At 38.0% G+C, this 22,904-nt stretch overlaps 1 protein-coding gene across 3 annotated transcripts; it reads right to left on the bottom strand.

Annotated features, from left to right (window-relative positions):
• Positions 1-500: 500 nt before the first annotated feature.
• elmo2 (engulfment and cell motility 2) lies at positions 501-22,468 on the bottom strand. Of its 3 annotated transcripts, none has more exons than XM_044348987.1 (23): positions 22,152-22,468; positions 17,812-17,882; positions 17,432-17,529; positions 16,994-17,034; positions 15,458-15,530; positions 15,304-15,354; positions 13,610-13,779; positions 13,358-13,457; positions 12,663-12,814; positions 11,655-11,733; positions 9,564-9,599; positions 9,118-9,168; positions 8,237-8,359; positions 7,612-7,731; positions 7,408-7,512; positions 7,209-7,317; positions 6,964-7,100; positions 5,726-5,889; positions 5,325-5,437; positions 5,121-5,228; positions 4,896-4,978; positions 4,703-4,780; positions 501-3,894 (listed from the first exon to the last, which is right to left on the bottom strand). In XM_044348987.1, exons 3-23 carry the CDS (start codon positions 17,507-17,509, stop codon positions 3,694-3,696), a joined length of 2,172 nt encoding a protein of 723 aa, XP_044204922.1. In that variant the 5' UTR covers positions 17,510-17,529; positions 17,812-17,882; positions 22,152-22,468; the 3' UTR covers positions 501-3,693. The 3 variants fall into 3 exon arrangements, with proteins under 3 accessions (XP_044204922.1, XP_044204924.1, XP_044204923.1); XM_044348989.1 differs by having other exon boundaries at positions 12,669-12,814; XM_044348988.1 differs by having other exon boundaries at positions 22,371-22,459.
• Between the last annotated feature and the right edge of the window lie 436 nt (positions 22,469-22,904).

The following is a 22,904-nucleotide window of genomic DNA, read 5'->3' as shown; positions in this document are numbered from 1 at the left end:
GAAAAAATGTGAATCTGTACTTTAAAGGTACCATGATAGGTACAAGTGTATTTACTAACAATTTGTACTACTAACACAAGCTCTCTACTCGAGTTTGTTACAGTCAAAAGAGTGAAATGAGTTGTAATGTTTAATGCAATGTATTTATTCCTTAGCATTATAGTTCTTAAAACCTGATATGCATTAAAAGTGCAGTTTGTACGCACAAGGACCACCAGGGTCATGAAAAATTTGCCATTGCTATCAAAATGATTGACAGTGTTAGTGAACAACTAAATAAGTTACTTTTTTCAGATGCTGTTTCTTTTTTTTATTCAGACATACTTATTAACGCCGCAGTAAAATGGTCCTACATATTAATTTATTATCTTTAAAAAAAACACAAATGCAAATCTAAAACTCATTCTCTTCAATTATGTATGTCAATATACATTAAATTCATGCAGCCTTTAATATAAAAAGTAGATAGAAGCAGGAACAGCCAGTAAAAATAAACATTCAACCGTAGTTAGACTTTGTATTTATTCACACAAAACATAATACGTTTTCTTCAATAAGGCAACACAATACTGTATATACATACAATGTTTTTTGTTGTTATTTCTTAACTAACAACATGTCATTCTTTACTATAGCTAGCAAGTGTAAATAAATAGTTTAGCAAGTCATGTGAAAGAGTACCAGATGCAAAAACTTCAAGTCATACTGTTAGTACATCCAATGCAACAACCCTTTACTCACTGTGGCATTTTGTAGTTAATGTTTTTTTTTTTAATTTTCTGTGAGCAGCTTCAGGGTTTACTGGAATTTAAAAAAAACAACCTTTTAAGCAGTTAAAACCTCCAACTTCAGTTAAAAAACAGAAAACATTTCAAATATATTCCTTTTCACAAACAGCATCAACAGCACTGGGAATTTTTAGCATTCCCATTAGCAGTATAAGATACATTAACACTGACATCATCATTAGGTGCTGGAGTGGGTGTCATTACTAAATCTAAGCCCATATGAGGTGCTTGTGGTTTGAAAACGTGGTTGTGGCTTTAAAAAAATGTGAAAACCGAAAACTTTTTTTTATTCAGTGGTGAAATGTCCTTCCACAGTAGTGAGCATGTTGACTGTACTGTACAGAGTGATGCAACGTGAAAATGTTGTGTTAGTTCGATACCCATTCTCTTCACAGCTAATAAGATTGTACAATCATTTACAAAAATATAACTCTATTCTGCATTAACAAATGACAGCAGTGATTAGTACTAGATTAATAGTTGACAGGACATTATGTGACATGAATAAAATACTCAAAAATGTTTAAAACTAACACTGTGGGTCCAAAGCAACAGTACTATAATTTATATCACTGTATACAAAGCACACAATACAGTACGCTCATACAGATACATGAGCAGTACTAGACACTCCCGATGCCTGCAGCCATGATTGTGACCTGCTTCCTGTCATCTGAGGGTGGTGCTTCTGGGATGTGAATTAAAACACGCCAACAGGGCTGCTCTTTTGTCTCTTTTGCCTGTGCACAGTGTGTCAACAAGTCTAAAAATCAAACACCAGTGCCAGCAAACACACGTGGAATGTAAAGGTATGTTTGTTTCAAACAAAACCGCTGTACTGAAGAAAAACGTCACTGTAACTTGTCACTATAATCTTTACAAATACGGTAACACTCTGTTCTAACCCCGACCCCAGTTTATCATGTGTAAGCAGTATATAAACAATTAACAAATGGTTTATAACACACTGTAATGTAGTTGTAGTGAATATTAGGACATGTTTAAGTGTTTACTACTATCTTTGTTAATAATTGTAATTCATCCTATAAGGCATTCATGGCTATTGTACATTGTAAACAGTTAATGAATGTTTGATAACACATCATATATAACAATATTTTCAGTAGTTTTAAATAGCCTATTAATCGTTTTAAACTTGCTTTACATGTGTATAGTATACAGCCATTATATATCTTATAATTAACTACTGAAGATATATGATTATATATTATTATAACAACAACGTTATACTTAAATACATTAAATGTTCATTAACTGTTTATACCATCCCACCTATGAATGCTTAATAGGAGGAATTAAAAAAAACATTCATAAACAATTAAAAATGTCCTTATATCTGCATTCAACTACATTATAGTATGTTATGTGTTATAAACCATTCATTCATTGTTCACATACCGCTTATAAATGCCAAACTATATAGTGAGTGTATGACTGATAAGGCAATGCAGTGACTATGATTCAATTAAAGTGGTTCATATCATTAATGTGTTGGATGTTAGAGCTTTGGAAATATTAAGATTGTGTGGGATTCAGAAACAATTCCTTAAGATGAACAATTTACACTGAGTCTCGAACTCTGAACACACACACACACACACACACACACACAAGCAGACATACACACTCACAGACACATACAGTATGGTAGGCAAGAGCATCTTCAAAAATGTTCACACATCACATACGTTTAACAGTTTCATTGATCCAATGGGATATATTTACTCACACCATATAATAGGCTATGAAAAGGTGTACTAGGCTGAGGCGAGAAGTGATTCAAACCACCTGAAGCAGCATGAATGTTAAGTAAACAAAAGCCTTGATGGATACATACTATTAAACACTTTTATAGAGTCAATTTACAGATTAGTCAATTGACAGACAAATAATCTGTAACGATTTTTATAATCTATTAATTGTTTGAGACATTTTTTAGACAGAAATGCCAAGAATTCCAGCCTTTTAAATGTGAACATTTGCTGGAGTTTTTTCAGTTTTCCATAATAGCAAACTGAATATATCAAACTGAAAAGGTTTTGGAACTGTGGTCAGACAAAACAAGCAATCTAAAAATATTAACTTGGAGTCTAGGAAACTGTGATGGACATTTTTCATTATTTTCTGACGTTTTATAGATTAAACAAATAAATACTACTGCTATGTATTTTTTCTGACCTGTCAAATTCTCATTTTTCTCATTCGCTGATTGGATATCTTGACATTGGGACCATGATGGGCAGCAGGATGTTGAATTGATTGGGAAGACCGTCCTTTAACCAGAAACGTCATACTCAACAGGAGTATAGTTTAAACTCTGAGCCCAACTCACTCCACTCTGACAGCGGGGATGTATGTGATGTTTCACTGTGCCGAATCAAAGAATCTGGAAAGGAAGCTACTTCATCTTCTGTTGCCATGGAGATCACACATATGGCTTGACTGACTAAGACTAATTAGCAGATTTGTACAGCTTTCCATCCATATTCACCATCGGGCACCATCATTTTTTATCTTTCTTGGCAGGTTTATACCTTTAAATTGCAAAGACAGGCGAGTCAAGATTAAGACGTTGCCTGGAGACTGCACTGATAAATGAGATTCACTCATTGCTCTGTAGTGGACTCTGACCACTGACTTCCGTGTGAAGCTATAAACAAACTTCTCCTCCTCTGACAAACCATACAACATCACAAACACAGATAGAGGATCTCTCCCGGGTTCTGAATTGTTAAAAAAAAAAAAAAAAAACATAAAATAGGCTTTTCCAGATCACACATCTGCCGCTAAATTCATCAAAAGATGAAGAAAAGTGTACTCATTCTTGACAAACACACGCATGCTTGCAAACACACACACACATACACACACACTAACACACATCTCAGCTGTAGTTGTAGGTGAAGTTATATGAGCTAGGCTCCTTCGGCACAGGGGGCGGGGCTTCTGGGATCGTGATGTTCTCAAGGTCGAGGAGGCGGAGCTTCATCTCCATGCTGATGAGAGTATCTAGGTCACTGCGTGTCAGGTCACTACCCATCTCTCTGCCCAGCAGCGCACACAGCCCGTCAGTCCAGATGCAATACTAAACACACACACACACACACACACACAAAGAAAGACAGAGGAATATACATGAAAGCTGACAGTTGCCAGACAGAGAAACTATGTTTTGCTATGCAAGGGATACTACCTGAAAAGTTAAAATAATTTGGAAACACGGATTTATGGAAACATATATGAAATTAAATTTGCTTGGGTCTCCCTAAGCAGCTATATTTCTTTTTGTTGTTGTTGCGTTTTTTTGCAAATAATACTGGCTCCAAGCTCTTAACTTAAAGCTTTATTACTTGAATTTTGGGGGTTTGGCTACTGGAGAGCAGCGGAAATGCTAAACATTAACATGGTACCACTTTATAAAAGACACAGAGCAACATTAGAGTTTATTTAAAGACATATTTCTGGCCACCTGACGAATGTTAAGTGCAATATTCATAATGTTCACCATCTAGTTGTTAACTTTGTCTGCTGTTTGATGAAAGGCAGGTAGCATACAGAAGATTAAGCTTTTTTGTTGAAAACTGTCTGTTGCTGCTGGAAACATGTTGGTAAGACTGAACCAAAAGTCGTGGTGGGCCGTAAAACCAAAAAAATAAGCTGAAAGACACACTCCCCACCCACTGGTAATTCTCTGTGGGTTAATCACTACTAGTCACCCCTTTCACATTACACATATTGATTTGATCCATTGTTAATACAAAAATATTGATTAGTGCAGCTTTAAGCCCAACTGTTGCTCCCCACCTTCCAGCCAACCAGAGTCAAGAGCTTTCAGTGGTCATGGTAAAAAAGATTAGAATTGTTAATTTGTTATTGTTCATATATCTGATTACCTCATATTTGTTGGGTGCAACAAAGTTGAGCGTCTCATCAGGATCATAGAGGACAGAGAAGGCTAACTCCAGCACCTCCTGAGAGAAGCAAACAGGTCAGACAACATACCGTTCCTTCACTGAATGACGGATAAGAATGAAACAACAGCTACTGTATGTGACTAGAATGACAATGAAAATAAAATAATACTACCTTGTTTTGTTTCAGAGCACTTTTCTCTTTCATATGAGGGCAGTCCTTCCCGGTCACCACAGACTTGATATCAGAGACGGGGACTGGGAGCAATGCAAAAGAAACAATTTAATAATTTGAGAGGTTTAGTGAGGTCGGCCTCCTGACAGTTACAGTATGACCTGCTAATGACAGTGTGTTACGACGAGATGAAGCCACTTGGAGAAATATGTCAGAATCTCTTACTCTTGTCACTGAGTAGCTCAAAAGGCACTTCACCCTGAGGTGACTCATCCAAGTCCCCGTAGTGCAGCACTTTGTGATTCAGAGAGAGTCTGCAGAACCAAAACTTCTCTACAAAAGATGCAGGAAACACATCACTTAGCTCATGCTCCACAGCAGCAACACTCCATCAGAAGGAAAAGTAAATTGACTGTATTGATACAGTACCTTGCCTCCGGCGGTTCCCCAGCTTACGGAAACAGCTTCCCTCACACAGCCGGTTGAGTCGCTGCTGCTTGATGAGCTCCAGGATCTCGGGCTGAATTCTCTCCCGTAGTTCACTGCAGAACAAACACAGCCTGAGCAACAGGCACAAGCATGGACACATACTGTATAATGTGTAAAACACTATTTACTATTATTATAGTGCTTGAGCAGAATTTGTTTTTAAGATGGATTAAGCAGTAATATCATCTGCTGCTAAAACAAGGCAAAAATCCTTAGTAGCTAAATGAGGTAATACCTCTAAACGTTTTGTCCAAACTACACTGCTGAATTTTACGTGAAAGTCTAAAAATGACAAAAAAAACCTTGATCAACCTATAGCAGTAGTTTAGAGACAGACTGACATGATAGGTGGAGACTGGAAGTCATCCTGGCTCATTCTTTCTGACTGTCGCAGACGCAGAATTTCTGAATAGTTGAGGCCTCGCAGTTTATTCTTCAGCTGGTCTAGAGACGATGGCTTCATCGCCAGAGCCCTGGTGATCTGCTCACGGACCACCTGCATCACCTGGTCGGGGTGTGAACAGATAACACGGGATGAGTCAGGAAAGGTGGCGTAGTAAAAACACAGCAGACTTCCTAAATATTAAGAAGTGAGATACATGCTTGGTATTCTCATCAGCTTGCAGAGCCCTTGCTACTTTTTCAGATCTACCTGCATTGGTTTTTAATGAACCGTGAGTGCTGTTATTAAGTTGTTAAACTGTAATTCACAGAGCCATTATTTTCCCCTTTAAAATCTAATTCTGTCGACAAACATCTTTCCACATCTAAAGGCATCAATATTTAAAATATATACTAAATGGTCATAGCTGTTCTGTAACAACTGATTCTTTCTCCATTCCAATGAATGTGATTGATTTAAATGTGCTCATCTGGACAAAGTGCTTTGAATTGAAATCGACAGCATTAAGAATTTAATTGTCATGTATTATTTAATAAACCAAAAACCTTTCAGCTGTCTGCTCCAGCGGGCTGCTCAGTCACAGACAGCAGGAGAATTCAGCAGCAGCTACAGTAGTTATGGATGTATGTGGCTGTATGAATGTCAAGACTGACATTGATCTCTGATTAATTGAAGGCATAATTCAAATATTTAGTTGTTTGCTTCTTACAACGGCATATTTTAATGAGATTTGACTGACTTTAGCAGTTTTAAAAATTCAGCGTTTTTTGGAGCCCTTTCTTTGGCAGTGCATAAACCATCTCAATCTATCATCTATGTTTTACTGCTCCTGTCTCTTTCATATTAAAATTTACTGTGCTCTGGACAGCGCTGCAGCAAATCCACACTAGTTTTCAGAAGAAAGGACTTTGCTCTACAATAAATTCAGTTCTATTTTTGTCACGGCTGTCATATTCACTGTTGTTATACCATGACGTTTGCAATGGTGGAAAAATCCCATTACATGCCCATGTATGCCACAAGCCATGTATGACATTATTAAAAATATGTCTTTATAGTCTGATTTAGGGGGAAAGTCACAGTGAAAGTTGAGTCAAAGAAAGGACTGTTAAAATGTGTGTATATCCTATATATGAATATAAATGAGTTTACTGAGAGAGTGCTTTAATTCCAGACCTTATTGAAGTCCTCAGCAGTGGCCCTCATCTCCTTCCAGGTTTTATTAAGTAGCTGGATGCAGACACAGAAGAACTCCTCCCATGCCCGGTCATGGGTGAAGAACATGGGGTGGTAATCATTGCAGCCCTCATTAGCTACACAAAAGAAAATATTTCAAAAAACAAGAAACAAAAGCAAAAAAAAAGTGTTTCTCTCACACACACGTATCCTAGACTGGAGTACAGTTTCTGAAGACTACTTACGCAATTCTCCAACCTGGAGTATCTCACACAGCATTCGAGTGAGCTCGATGGCACATCGGCCAAACGGACATTCGTGCTTATCCTCGCGGCTGCTGTTCTCCAGGACAATCTGTCATGAGTGAGGAGAGATGTTAGGTGTGGTTGACTTCTCTGCCTCCGAGAGCTGAACATCAAAGTCATGCCTGACGCCAAAACTAACCCTGATGTATGTGTCCTGGTGAACCTTGGCCAGGTACAGCATGTTGTCCAGAGCCAGCATCCCTGGAGGAGTCTGGGTAAAGTCCATGGCTGGGTTCACGTGATTCTGCATTCAAAAACAGAAGTAATGTGAGCCAATTTTTAAAAAAATCTATGTAAACAGCTACTTTCACAGAAGAAACTTAAATCTGTAGTGAAGACTCACAGTGAAACCCAGCATCTTGTAGTCCTTGGTGTACATTGCCTTCCTTTTTTCTGTACCAGTGGGATCATTTTCTCCATCGAAGGCAATCCTACGCAGCTCAAAAATGATGTCTCTCTGAGCCTGAGCCACAGCAAGCCAACATGTTTACAGCATATCAGCAAAATAGTCATGATACTCATGATAGCAGCATAATAGAAAACATAATTAGGTGATTCTGTGGTTAGGATTTTTGTTTTGTAATATTATTTTTTTGAAAAAAAAAAAAAAAGTTTTTTGCCTGTTGTACTACAGGTTAGTGTGAGCCTTGTAACGTGTGTTTGCATCTTCAAATACCACATAGAAACTGTTAAGAAGAATTGATAAAACAAGTAGTAAGAAGATTAAAATCTACTGATCCAATTTTCACATTTAAAGCAGCTTATTGGGATGATAAAGCTATCCATGTGAGAGAAGGTATCTGATTATCAGCCATTAATTTAGCCAATCCACTGATTACTTACATTTCTTTTGAGTTAAATTCTTTTCAATTCAAACAGCATCTGTTGCAGTGCATTTAGTAATGTGGGAAACAGTTATACTGGATTATGGTGCATTAAGGAAATACACAACTTATTTTAATTTTTACCTGATCATTAGGATCCATTTTGGTCATCATTCGTTCCTCCAAAAGGTTGAAGGTCAACACCTGCAGCACATACAGCTGATGTGCCATTTCTGCTTTGATTGGTCGATTTCCTCTTATAACATGCTGGAAAAGAAGAACCTTATGTTAAAAGTAGAGCCACGAGTAGGTTACAATTTGTGCACCAATATCAATGCATGAAGTCACAGAGCACAAAACAAATCCGCCCCTCAAACTAAAAAGGAAAAAGCCTGATAAAATCTTTTTCTCCCATTAAAGACAAAAGACTCAAGACAGGAAATCAATAATCCTATTATATGCTGACTATGTTCCATATGTAATGTTTGCAAAACATGGAAAATTGAAAATAATTTGACAGATGGTATCCTAATCATTGGAGCTGCTCTGGGATATTTTCTTGCTCCAGGAAGCAGAACTGCAGCGTCTCCCTCTCTTGACATTTGCAGCCACTTCAGTCAGACACTTCCAGTCAGTGCCAAAAGGAATCATTTTCAGAGCCGATTTTGATCCACTTCATGGACCTCATGCCATATCACATTTGCTGGTACTGCGTCACAGCTCTCCAAGTGAGTAAAATCTTTCCACTTTCTGGACTGCTGGTCTGCTGGGATGAAACTCACAGCCCCCAATGACCACCAAATTCAACAGAGGATAGTCTCAAAGAAGGTTGAACAGAAATATTTTGCATTTAGAAAGATTTTAATACTAAATCATTTCAAACACACTATGTTTCTGATTTTAACGACACAGTTTATCTCCTTATCTCAGTATTCACATCTGAGTATTTCACTGTCGTGTGAACTCTGGTGCGCAGCTGAAATATCCAGCAACATTTTGTTTTGTGCTTCAGGCTTGTTACTCACATTGAGGATGATGGATCGCAGGTGTTTCTGGGCCAGAGTGCTTGCCATTTCCTGAGGGTAAAGAAAGAGATGCATCCACCCAACACACAGGTCAGACACTTTACAACACACAGCAAAGAAGTGCAGAGAAGTAATTTTCTTGACTCAACCTACAGTTGATGGAAACTTTAGACAAATTCTGAAATGCAGCAACTCTGAAGCTACATTTCCAGCACTGCTTTGGACCATTTGTCCTTCACACCTTCTGTAAAACATGATAAAACTTGAAGTCTAACTTCAATCCGTCAACACAGTCTGTCTGCTGCTGCAGCCCGCTATGGTTCTATCTTAATTTGCATGAATTATGTAATGGCTTTCTGTGACACAGAAAGAACTAAAAAGGAGGAGGAGGAGAAGGGCTGTGGGGTGGAGAGGATGGTATGAGATGCTGAGGGATGTGTACTCACAGTGAGGTGCTGCTCCAGCGGGTTAGTATACTCCTCCTACAGGTTGAAGGGAAGGAGGAGGGACGTGGGTGTAACAGTAATGGAAACAAAGAGTGCACACACATGGACCATGAGATAAAAGGGATACATCACCGGCACAGCATGCGACGGAATAAGAACATGAAACAGCATAATGTCAAATAAAAAAGTCAAAGAGTAGTCATGACAAACATATTTGACAACCACACATTTTTGGTTTTATACAACTGGATTTTAAATTATTACACAAACCTACGATTCATAAAATGTTATCATCCCACACAGGAACAGGTTCAAATAAGGTTTACACATGAAAATCACTGGGATGTCATAGTTGCCCTCCTGACTGTTGTGTTTATCACATACTCTTGATTACAGATTTAAAACCAATCCTGGATTTTTTTTTTCTTTCATTGTAAAACAGCCTGTTCAATAATGAAATATTCTAAAGAGAAAAAACACCAAAATTGAAGATGTTGGCTTGTGACCAGTAGCACTGCATCATTTCAAAATGTAATATGTATATTACTGTAACAAGTCATTTTAATCAAAACAATAAAAACTGCAAGTGTGGAGAAAAATATGCATAAATCTAAATTTTATAGAGGAACTTCACACTAATGTATTTAATGGGCTGTAAACAGGCATTTAGTACTGTTCAACTATCCAACATGTCTCTCTGGTGTATTTATCTCACTCACGCTGACTCACTTCGCCCTCCAGTGGTCAACAACAGCAGCTGGAGATGTCAGTATGATGAAATGATGTCTTCTTAATTAGTTGTAAATGCCTGTTGTTCTTTAAATTATGTTTTATGTCACCTCAGACTATTACAAGTTGCAAAATGATAATTGTTTCACCTGTAGGGTGCAATTATTGAGCTTCTACTGTTCAATTTTTTGTTCTCTCTATTTTCCTCCAGTTGAACTGATCATTTTGTAGGTTTGATACACAACAAGACAACTGCTTTGTAATAGAACAGTGTTAAAAGTGTCTCAATGCTGAAAATACATTAGTGTTTTAAATTAGTATCAACTGACAAATCAAAATTAATTAAGTACGATGAAACCTCATTTAAAAACAAGACATGATATAGAGACAAGACAGTGTGTGAAATAGGATGAGACGCTGCAGTGTGCTAGTGCATTATGTCATTATGTGGTGTTATCACTGCAGAGTGAGCAGGGCACAGACATATGAGACATTATGATAGTGATCAGTGACACACTGAACAGACGTTCAAAGAAGCACCTGCTTCCTTTAGTTTTTGTACATTTGTCTGCGCTACAGAAATATTTCAGATTCAGAATTCATTTGTTTGGGATGTTTCTATCTGTAACTGTAAAATCAAACTGGAAGGAGATTGAAGATATTAGTGAACATATATCATTCAAACTCAACATTTATGCAACATTCTACATAACATGCTACTTAATGTTATATTTTAGTTTATTTGGATTATCTGAATAATTTTTCAAGCCACATTTGTGAAATGGCACACACTGCTAACAAAGCAAAGTTTCATTCAGTCATCTCATTGATGATGTAACACTGGACGGCATTGATCCTTGACTTTGATAGAAAAGAGCACATTTCATTGATTTTTACCTAAAAATAAATCCTTAATGACTGCATTCTGAAAAGTGCCATCTGAGCTCTTTGTCTGTTTGACACAGTCATCCTTCACTTACAGCTGGATGGCTGGTCTACCTCACTAAGCTTGTCTGAAATAACTGCAGCATAACAAATGTGCAAACATAAAATGGAAAGCAAGTACTATTTTGAGTGAGCCCATCATTACAGCGATGACTGCCAGACAGAGTCTACAACATGACAGCTGGCAGACAGACGTCTACTTATGAGAGTCATTAGTAACTAACCTACAGCTGCAGACATTAGCAGCTCTCTCATACCAAAAAACATTCGACTATTATGGATAAATGTCAGTCTATTATGTATCGATGGCTTTCTTTAGAGTGTCATGTGAAGATGAGGCATTATAAGTATTCCAGTTAGGTCCATCTATTATATCTATTCAGTTTAATTTTCTATACACGAGTGCTGTGCACTGACCTGCCGTCTGTCCTCTGGTGCCTTCAGGAAAAGAGCATTGATGAGAGCGATGGCGTACGTCTGGATCTCCTGGTTTGACCTGAAGGAATATCAGGCAACATAACAACCAGTTAGAAGCATCATGTTCCACAATTCTCCATACCGAATTTAAACTACAGGCTAAAAACTATACTACATTAAAATTAATCTTAGTTTTTAGTACTTTTTTTAGTACTTTTACTATTACCAGGGGTGTGGGTGCAGGATTTTTAGACACCTCTCTTTCACACAATCAGTTTTAATTAATTGTATAGAGATTCAAACAGGACAGTTATTTTTTGTTTTGCGACATGGTCAGAAAAAGAAAGCTTAGCTTAGAACATTTCTGAATCTTTTAATGTCAACAAATCCCATAAAAAGATAAAACCCAACGATTAATTGATCCTACGTACTAACTCATACCGCCTGTGTTGCCAGAGTCTGATATGGCTCATTTCTATCATTCTACTCATTCCGATCCCACACACCATCCTGCTGCTGTAAATACTCACTAGAGCACCAAATGTGTATTAATCCAATGTTTAAAGTAGTCCCTGAACAAATACACTATTTAATACTTTTCCTAAAAACTACAGTGCCCAGCTGTTTAAGGAAATTACTTTTTTGAAAAATGAAACTATACATTTATGACCTGTTTTTAAGATTTACATCTTCAGTAGGAAAAAATGGCTTGGGAATGAGTGCCACAGACAGAGTGGGGAAGTATTGAGTGATGGACTACTGCATTGTTGGTTTTGGTCTTTTCAAGGGATTTGTTGACATGAAATAAAATCCAGAATAACATCAGCTTTGGTATTGAATTGAAGTCATCTAAACATCCTGAACTCACCCTTTAAATAGTGCCACAAGTCAAATATCCTGGCAAATTTTACAATATTTTACTTCCTAAGTTACCCCATACGACTACATTCACTCCTCTGCTCCCCATATCAGAGTGCGGGAAGCCCCTGTGCGTGTGTGTGTGCTCACACTTGCAGGTGCCCGATGAGCTGTCCCACGGTGATTTCCTGTGCCACTCGGTGGTAGAGGCTGTGGCTGTTGAGCACCATGCTCTCAAGGATGGCCAGAGAGCGCTGCAGGATGGACACATCCACCATGGGCTGGTTCACATAGCCTGCAATCTGTGTAAAGACAGGGGAGAGAAATTATGAAGATAACAAAAACATAGAACATTGAAAAACAGACTTGTGTTTTCAACAAGTCAACTTTTTGGAAAAAACAGTCTTGGTTTTAGCTTGACCGCTGTGTAAACATGTAATCTTCAAAAGATGAAAAACATGAAAATCATTAGTTTCAAGGTTTTTACTGGGCAGCATTTTAGTTGTGCAATGAAAAAGTACATCTTTACATAAAAGAGTTCTGTAAGTTTCCTCTGAGTGACTGTCAAGGCCACATTTAAGTTTTCAGAAGAAAACTAGTCACACACACACACTGAGGAAGCTCGAGATAATGTGGGGAGTTGCTAGGCAACAGCAGCACCCACTCATTTCCGGCATGTAGGAAGAAAGGAAGGTCAAGTTAAGTTAAATAAAAGTGTATGAATAAAAAAAGGACTAAAAAGATAGACCTTGGAATTTAAAACTGTGGGAATTTGTCCAGTAGGCTCTCTATGAATCTCTAATGTGTCTGTCCGATGATTTGTTCTTTTGATGAAGAACCTGTACCTGTTTGATGAAGGAGAGGGAGATAAGGTCCCAGGACACAATGCCGTGATCCATTAGCTCCAGGAAAGCAGTGAGAGTGAAGGCCAGCATTTCACCAAAGCTGAAGGAAGAAGGGAACAGTCAGTGCAGGCATTTTTACAACATTTGACCTGATCCAACATGAGGAGGATTAGTCAGGCCTGGAAAATACTTCACTCTGTTATCAATGTGCGAAAAGAAACATCAGTTTCAGAAAAATAAAAAAGTGCCTACTGGGTGCCACTCTCGACAAGACGGGCCAGTGTCCCGATGCCCTCCATATTGATGAACTCTGTGGCAAAGGTTGGGTCTGCAGACAGCTTGGCAAGCTCTTTTAGAGCCTCCAGGCGAGCGTCGATACCGTGGGACTGGATCCTCTCCAGGAGCTGACGAGCAGCACGAGCCTGTCAATCATGAAAAAAATTACTTCAGTGATACAGTTCACTTCACCAACCATGTCACTGATGTATTTTAACCTTTATGGAGTCAAATACATCAGTATTACTCTGGAATATTTTTAAGACTATGACTTAGGCTTTCAGTGCTAAACAACTATGACATGTAAGTCCTAATTTTACATCATATGAACAATTTAAAAAAAAACAAAACTGTACAGTCAGTTTAATATGTTGTCACCCGACAAAGGATGGTAGAAATAAACTTTCTTTTGCATTTAACAGAAATTTTGGCCATGTTGAACTGATTTGATGACACTACAGTCTGTTCAAAGCAGCATACATGACATCATTTGTATCATGACAGTCAGGTCAAGTGTCACAACAGCTTCATCTAATAGCCTATATGCTATAAATTTGACCTGCTCTTTGTCCCAAATATTATTCTATAAAAGGCTAGTAAGAGAACTTTAAAAGACATAAAAGGGCTTTATTGATGTTTTTTAAGGTGCAGAGCTTAAAAGATAATTCTGGTTAATTGTAACATAATTTTGTGATTTTGCCCATCACTTCACTTTAAATTTGGAGATTAGAAAGGCAGTGTGCTCAAGATGTTGTTAATTACTGTGTGCATGGACCTACGGTAAGGTAACTATAGTAACTATTGGTTGGCCAAACCTGAACCAGGATGTTGGTCGCCAAACTGTGATGGATGGATGAAGGATGTAATTATTTTACTGTTCACCTTTGTTTTCTCCTCGAAATAAGTTGAGGTCAACATGATTGTTTGTGACATGCCTGATTGCCTGATTGCTTGTGTTTCTTGCCCTGTCTGATTTTTTAAAAATGTTGGCACATTCCCGCATCTCAGCAATTATGTTGGCAAGTACAGTGTTATTATTACTGATAGGAATGATGGCCAAAACAACAAGAATAAAACATTGGAATGATAAATAAAGCACAGCCAAGTGCGCAATGCATTTTGTAGCACTTTTGGTATATTCGTGGTGGAGGCGTGAGAGGCACCCACAGTGCACTTGGAAGCAGGGTGGGATTAGAAAGAATACATTATCATACATTATTAGTGAGTGAGTTAGAGGCTGTTGCTATCAACCGTGGCAAATCACATCAGCTCTTCTCATTCCTTTAAAAGCAATGCGCTCCCCACCATGATATACTGACAGTTTGGTAATGGAGTCCAGACCAGCTTGTCCAAAAAGAAAATGATGTCTTTTTGGTTGAAGTCACAATTTTAGAGACACAAAAAATCCATGTATGTATAATCACCAAGTGCAATCACCAGTGCAAAGCCAGTGAAATGGCATGTGGCTGCGCAAAAAACAGGGCACCAAGAGTCTATTCATGTGTTCAGACCTTTTCAAGTCACTACAAAATTAGATTCAATGAATTGGATAGAGAGTGCAAATATACATGTGAATCATACAAACAGATTACTGTGTCTTGTCTTAGAGATATTATAATTTCAAATACCTCCTAATGAAACACACAACTGAATAAGCAAAAGTGACTCACAGGAGAAATGGCCAATCGAAGGATGGTCCCATTCTTGATTTCACTGCGGCTCTGAATGATAATAAATGATAATAAAGGTGGAATGTTGCCACATGTTCAGCACTCATTTACAATGTCATTGTGACAAGATTAGGGAGAAAACAGCAAAGCTCACCTGCTCAGTGATATAAAGCTGAGGGCCATCAGCATAACGCAGAGCAAACTGCTCTGAGCCTGACAGAGACCAGCTGAGGATGGAGAGAGAACGTCTGATGAGAAGTACTAATAGTATTAATCAGTATTCATTTATGTAAAGATACCAACTGAAACACTCATGTTTTACCAGGATGTGCGGGAATGTTTTTATGCAGCATACTCTAGTATGCATGAACAAAAGGTTGCTGAAAGTCAGTTTGCTCCCTCCAGCTGCTGTATTTACACGACTGGCAAACTGAGAGATTGTGGAGGAGAATTATTCAGTAGGTGTTCACAGTAAAGTGAAAAGAATTTTCTGTTTCAAATGGGAAAAAAATGGAGGCAGAAGGTAGGTACAGCCAAGAGGTGGATGGGTGAGATAAAATTTGCAATATTCATCACTAAAGTAATAAAGACAAAAGAGCAAATAAAAAACAGAAAGATACCAGTGACGCCGAAGTTAAAACACAAGAGGAAATTATAACAGATAAAGTAAAAACAGTGGCTAAGAACGATTATGAATGTTTTTACATGTGTGAACCACTGGAGTGATAAAACAGCTGTTAGACCAGCTGTGAATGGACTGATATGTTTTTAGTCTTGCATCATAATCATCCACACATTTGATATTAAGGTAGATTTAAGAACCATACACTTAATTTTAAGGTAAAGATTGAAATCAAAATTTGTATACCACAACCCCCAGTTTATCAAAAACACAAAACTCTGGTTCTACTATGACACAAAAGCAAGAGAAACATCAACATTTTTCTTTCCGTACTTCCTGTTCTGCCTGGGCCAGCAGGAAGCCCAGCCCCCAATGACAGCAACTCAATAGGCTGGGCTGTCTCATAAATAAACAATTTGAGCATAGACCTGTTCAAGTGTGTTAATGTGTAATAACTGACACAGTGTCATTTGTGTGCCTCTTGGTTGAAATCACAAAAAGATCTTTACTGATTTTCTGCACAAATAGACACTAATTTACAGCACAGAGAAAGAGGTGGACTGCTGTTCTTCTTTCAGATCTTTCAAGTCAATAGACAACTAGATAAATCACCTCTAACATTATACATCATTAGCAGTGAAACCAAAGAGAACATTTTGAACAAAGAAGCAAAGATTCTCCAAATTATAATGTACAAGCCACCAATTATCTTGACTGTGGTTTTGTTTGTTTACAGGAGCGATGCAGAACTAATGATGCTTAAAATGCAACTTTAACCTTTTGTAAATAAGTGTCAACAGCAATAAATCTTTGCATGTGATGATGATCTGCTGTGCTAGTCTATCCATCCAAACCGCCATGATGAGCAAGGTGATCACAATTCAAACTAATTCCTATACTTAATCTAAATAAAAACTCACAAATTCTTTAGGTAATATAGGAAAAAAAAGACCCAAAGAAATATAAAACATTGTGATTTAAGGTAATATATAAGGTAATTAAACAGAAGGTCACAGACAATCAAAAAATCATCAGGAAAATATTAACATATGTAGGAGTAATGCTTACCCATCACACACTTCACGAATAATTGAGGTCAAAGGTCTTTTCTGCAAACAGAAAAAAAGAATACAGACATGCAAAATTACCTCAATAAAAAGGCTGAAATGAAACACGGATTATCACTACTCACACTGCCATGTTTTCTTTTAATATGACAATGATGACAGCCTCTGGCGGGAGAGTATGCTTTTTAAAACAAGGCTGAGCAAAATCACATTTCTTAAATCTATTACTCATGAAAGGTTATTTGTCATGACAACCTTTGCAGGCGCTGTCCTGTATTCCTCTCAGCATTACTCATAGCTTCCATATTCAAAGATATCAAAGCAATGCGTAATGTTCCCCTCTAACAATCAATCAATTGGAACGGTTTAGACAGGCTAGCTGACGTTATTAGAGGCAAACTGGAGACGTCTTTAATGTCACGTTTTCACATGTACAGACCTGGTCCATCTCTATAAGCTGAGCATTAGCACCAGGCCATTCAATAGCCACCTTCACGATGTCAGCTGGGGGTGGCATGGCTGTCTTATTGTAGCACCCTACAAAGGAGAAAAAAAAAAAATCAGATTGGCTGGTAATTTGTGATCTCTAATAAAAACGTCCTCAGACAGGTTGTCAAAGCACTTTTTAAAACCACTTTTAACTTCTCTTGAACACTGAATTGCATTTAAATGGGGCCCTAGAATAAATGTCACTAACATTGTAAAGTGGGAACACTCATGTAAGTGTATTTTTAGGTTATTTATAGGTTTTATAGGTTTTGTAGGTTTTCAGTGTGATCATTTGTTAATTTCTGAAGTACTGCAGAGGTTATACATCACCTAGTGGAGAAGTGTTGATGGAGGTCAGTCACTCTCACAGCTCTGCTGTACAAACCACTGTGTCAGCTCCTCTGTGAACACAGAAACCCACACATTGGTCACGGAAAAGCAAAAGCTGTTTTCCTTAAACTCCAAGAGCTAATTTTTCCCCATCCCTGCGTTTCTTCTGCTCTGAACTGAATCTGTCAGTGAACGGATCAATAAGCATGACTGTTTTACAAAACCACCCCCACACGCACACACACACACACACACACACTCATCCTGACTGGGTCGAGGCTTCTGCCAACTGGGCTCTGGTGTTTTTATTGTGAAGGAATAAACACACACAATTTAATACTCAGCGCAATGCTTCCATGGCTGGACTTGTTATAAAATAACTGAAATAGTTCCCAACCAATATATCAGCAGGACAGATATTAAACAGCATGCTAAACAATATACCAGTTAATTGTAGTTATGCCCCAAAAGCTGTGCAGATGGTTACAAATGAGAACAAAATGGGAAATAGCTGTCTGGCCATCTGCTCTGAAACTACATTTTATTCCTAACTCTCATGCTGATCATATATTAATTGTCATTCAATTTTTACGACTATTTAATTTTCATATTTGCAAAGTCAGACTATTATTTACCCATTACCATTTCTGCCTATTTCATTACCCCTTTCTGCTGCAACTTTAACACTAAATTGTACCAGCGGATGGACACTTATGAACTTATTTCATTATCTGGAACGACCATTTTAAAATACAAGAGCAAGAAAGACACAGCTGGGAACAGTCTCTGGCAACGGAGAGAGATCTCTCTCCGCTCTGACTTAAAGGGAGCATGGAAAGCTGTCTGACAGATTCTGCTGGTGATTGGAAGAAAAAGACACAACTGTTCTCTGAATGGCTCTTTGAATTCAGGGTGCTTTCAGGATACAAAACACTTACAGCTGCTCATTTGAAAAGGAAATCTTAATCATTACCAAACTAAGGGGTGAAACAAACCAGCCTAAAATGAACGTCTTCGCTAAAGATTTACCCGATCGGTGTTTTCATTTCCAGCTCTGCAGCACAGTTTTTTGTGACTTAGAATGTTTGTCTGAATCTATAAATATGTTACGTCGACAACAGCTGTGACACCTGACACCATTATCCTTTGATCACTCATGAAATAAAGCACATTTTGTCCTTCCAACGTTTTCTTTTTAGACAACAGAGCATCTTTGCACTACAGCTGCTGGCTCCTCATGATGAAAACATCTCAAAGATGGAATAAAAATTTAAGCTGTAGTTCTATGAATAACAAGCTCGGCCTGCATCCTTTCATCTCAACAACTTTGGATTATTGCATTTAATTCCTCAGAAAATCTGTCACAACAGAGATGAGCAGAGTGAGACGGGGATGTTATCTACTCTAGGTGATTAACATCGACTACAAATTAACATGAACTTGGCAAATAGTACGGAGTGAAAACTGATTAAATTCAGATTTCAACCAACCATCTGATGGAGAGATGGCACCACCCCCGCACCTTCATGCAGACTGTCCAACACGCCTTCTTCCAACATTGGAAGAAAGGACACAAGTTCAATTATCAGCACTCATAACCAGCTACCACTATCATAATACAGCATGTGGAACTTTTGATATTTATGGTTTATGATCATCTATAAATAAAAATGATATCAAATGGGGTTTTATATCATAATAATGATAAATAATTGTTTAATTTCAGAATGTAGCTGGAAATGACAATTTTGGATTCCCAATATTATTTAAGAAATATGGACTAGACAGTTCAACAGGTGATACAGTATATAAACAGATGATGATAAACAGAAAATCGTAAGCTATCTGAGAATGTTTAGGGTTTCCTATCCAATACTGTGAAATAGTTTTAAATTCATGTTTTTTTTTTAAAAAGCCTGATTATTGTTGATTAACCATCAGACAGAACAGGGCCACACTGGAACTGTACCATTATTCACTTACTGAATGTGTTAACTAAACTTTCAGACAACTACCGAGGGGAATATTAAGCAAATTAAATGGGCTCCATGTGACTTTTATCAGCCTCTTTCAGCCACCTGGGAAGAACGCACATCAAGTAAAGCTTACAATGGCTCATGACAGATATTAATGAATGAGGAACCATTTAGAAAGCAAAGTGACTTATGGATCATAGCTTAAATCCTAACAGAAATGGCTTGTGAAATGGTAATATATCACTGTGCAAAATAACTGAAAATGAAATGTCTTGCTAGCCACTTATTGAAAGCCAGAAATCACAGCAACAGACCAAAAACTTTACTAAACCCTTGTAGGCCAGTAAATATACCATGACCTGATGCATTTGGAAAACATGGTTGTTGCAGTTCTGTTTGGCGGTTCTTTCTCAAGCTTAAGTAATAATGAATATCAGAAAATTGGACAAAGTTATAAATGCAAGCTTTGAATCAAAGCTGTCTGTGTAAAGGAGGGAAGCTGAGGAATAAAACAAAAATGATTTGCATTGATACTCAGAGTTGGAAAAAAAAAACTTCTGCGACAGGTACTTATGGTCATACACATCAAGAGGTCAGAAAAACAGAATCCACTATACAGATTCAACAAGGTGCTTTTTGAGTCTGTACTTTGTTGTCTGGTCGCATTGATATGCATTATACTGTAAGGCATTTCTAGCATTGTCTCCTCATGTAAATGAGCTGGGCAAAGTATTAGAAATACCTTTGAATATAATGTATTCCACAGAATATGACTTCTCTGTGGCAGACAGACATATAGAGTTTTCATAGCAGGAAACCCCTGGTGTAAATAATAATATTAATTAAGTCTGTAATCCATTAAAGTGTGCTATTTCCAGGGCTCTGGTATTTGTTTGGATCATTGCAGTGGCTTACTGGTCACTTAATGGAACCAAGCCATCATTAATGTTATTATTTCCATCTGTGCTTTTCCTGCTTTGATAAGTCAAAATGTCCGCTGTGAAAGAGGTCAACTTGCACTGAACTAACTAAACTGAACATTTTAATTAAAACAGTATATATCGCAGGGTTAAAGACCTTTTTTTACAGCAGAAATGTAGACTTGTTATAGCAGAGGAAGCACAGGTGGCTCTGATTACATTAACAAAGGCTGTTTCATTTAAATGTACAGAATACCACGACCTTAAAACTTTATATATGTGCTATAAATATAACACACCAATGCATCATGTTACTATTTACACCTGTGCTTTTCCTGCTCTGACATATAAAAATGTTTGCTACATTTAATTCAGATGTTTCTATTTCTCTGGATGTCTCAGTACAGTTTAACATACATGTGCTGATGACAAATGTTTTAGCCTAAATCCCAGAAAAGTGAAGTGATATGAACTGTTTTATGTCCCTTTGATACTGTTGTTCTTTATCCTTCTTTTCTGCAGCTCTGTCATCTGACTGGTGTGTAAGCTGGGTTCTGGGCTGCTGTACTGGGAGGTTTAAACCATAGACCAGTATATAAATCTTTATCTTTATATACAGTCAGTGGTTTTAACTGGACACCAGTAGCCACAGCGCTGTGGTAGCATAGCAACAACTGCTAAGGAGCTGCAGCATGAACAGAAATCCCACAATGAGGTCGGAGCTTCCTGTCAAGGGACAAACTTCTTCTTTCTGTTCTCTCAGCACCACCCTAATGTTTCTCACGTAATGTTACTATTCTTATAATGTGGTTTGAGCTGGTTAAAAATTGAAAAAATATATATACACGCACGTCTACTGTGAAGCGCCTAACTTTTATGATAGCTAGTCAGCTAGTTGAGGCGGAGTGGCGCCCCCTCTGGTTAACTTACATAACCCTTATAAAGAGATGGCTGCTCCATTAGTGGAGAAAAATAACTTTCCTTCATAATATTCACGTCACAAGATAAACAAATTAAGACTGTTTTGCAGTATTTTTATTTTTTATTTTTGCATGAAACGCCATAAGCTATCCTGTTGCATCCTGAGAGACGAGCCGTTGGTTGGCATGATCCAGCACTAACTTACCGTTAGCTACCATCTCCCAGACGTTACTGTTATCAATACTCAGTTCTTGTATTAGAGCCCTTCATTAAAAGTTATAAAACGGTTTAAGGCCTGATTAGCTGCTAATCGATCAGGCTGCATGGAGCTACGGTGACCAGAAGGAGCTCTGACAGATGCAGCATCGGCGTCTTTTGCAACCTTGTGGTAATTTAGCGGAATCAATCACAACTCGTGATAACGGTCGCTATGTTAAACATCGGCAAACACACGACAACACTACCTCCTGCTATCATTTATTTTTTATTTTTTACTGAAAGTAACACTGAAGGGCACACTCACTCGCTTTTACAGTCAGCACCAGCGTTATTCCTCTCAGAAGGCGGCTAATGTTATTCAGTGAGGCAGCCAGTCCCTGTCTGCTCCTCCATTGCAGTCATGATGCAGCTGGTATCTCGGCCGGCGGCTGTTCAGATGATGTCCTGATGCCTACAGGCTTCACTCTGACCGGCTGTATGATTTAACTGCAGGGCTATAATGTCGATGCTCCGTGTGACTCACCCTGTGTGACTGGGCCATCGATGATGCTCTCAGTATCCCCCCACCTCCTCTCTTCAGATGAAATACTTTTGGAGAGGAGACACAATTATTCCACGCCTTGTAGGCGGGACACAATGTAAATGTCACTGTCTGCAAATAAGGTAGGCCCTTCATCATCTCTATCACTTGTGCACACTCAAACTGACATCTTCCTTAAAGAGCCCCTCCAAACATGTTTTAAGATGTATGTAAAACACTCTACTTTGAATAATGATGTGTCTGATTTGTTTTTCCACCAAGAAAGTTTAATTATCTTCTTAAAATCTTTAACACCTACTCCTTCTCCCTCATTAAAAATTACACAACCATGAATATGCAAATGTATTTCATATCAGAGGTTTACCTGTTGGACACAAGATGTCTCCTACTTCACTGTAAAGTCCATTCTCAGTGTTTGTGCACTGGAGACTTCAAGTTTCCATATCACACTTGTCTAAATTAAATATTGGACCAGGATTGGCTTCCAAACTATTAGTGATTTCACAAATCATGCTC

Source organism: Thunnus albacares, chromosome 4 (genome assembly GCF_914725855.1).
Source record: "Thunnus albacares chromosome 4, fThuAlb1.1, whole genome shotgun sequence".
Taxonomy (NCBI): domain Eukaryota; kingdom Metazoa; phylum Chordata; class Actinopteri; order Scombriformes; family Scombridae; genus Thunnus; species Thunnus albacares.
Note: the sequence above shows the minus strand (reverse complement) of the source record. Positions and strands in the feature narration are given on the sequence as shown.

What these genes read in the sequence shown, in the direction of transcription:
- elmo2 (XM_044348987.1), bottom strand. Translation starts at nt 17,509, where the DNA reads ATGCCACCCCCAGCTGACATCGTGAAGGTGGCTATTGAATGGCCTGGT. An exon ending in CGCTGGAGCAGCACCTCACT is followed by an intron (nt 9,169 to 9,563) that starts GTGAGTACACAT and finishes CTTTACCCTCAG; the next exon opens with GAAATGGCAAGCACTCTGGC. An exon ending in TTCCAGTCTCCACCTATCAT is followed by an intron (nt 5,438 to 5,725) that starts GTCAGTCTGTCT and finishes TTTGTTCTGCAG; the next exon opens with TGAACTACGGGAGAGAATTC.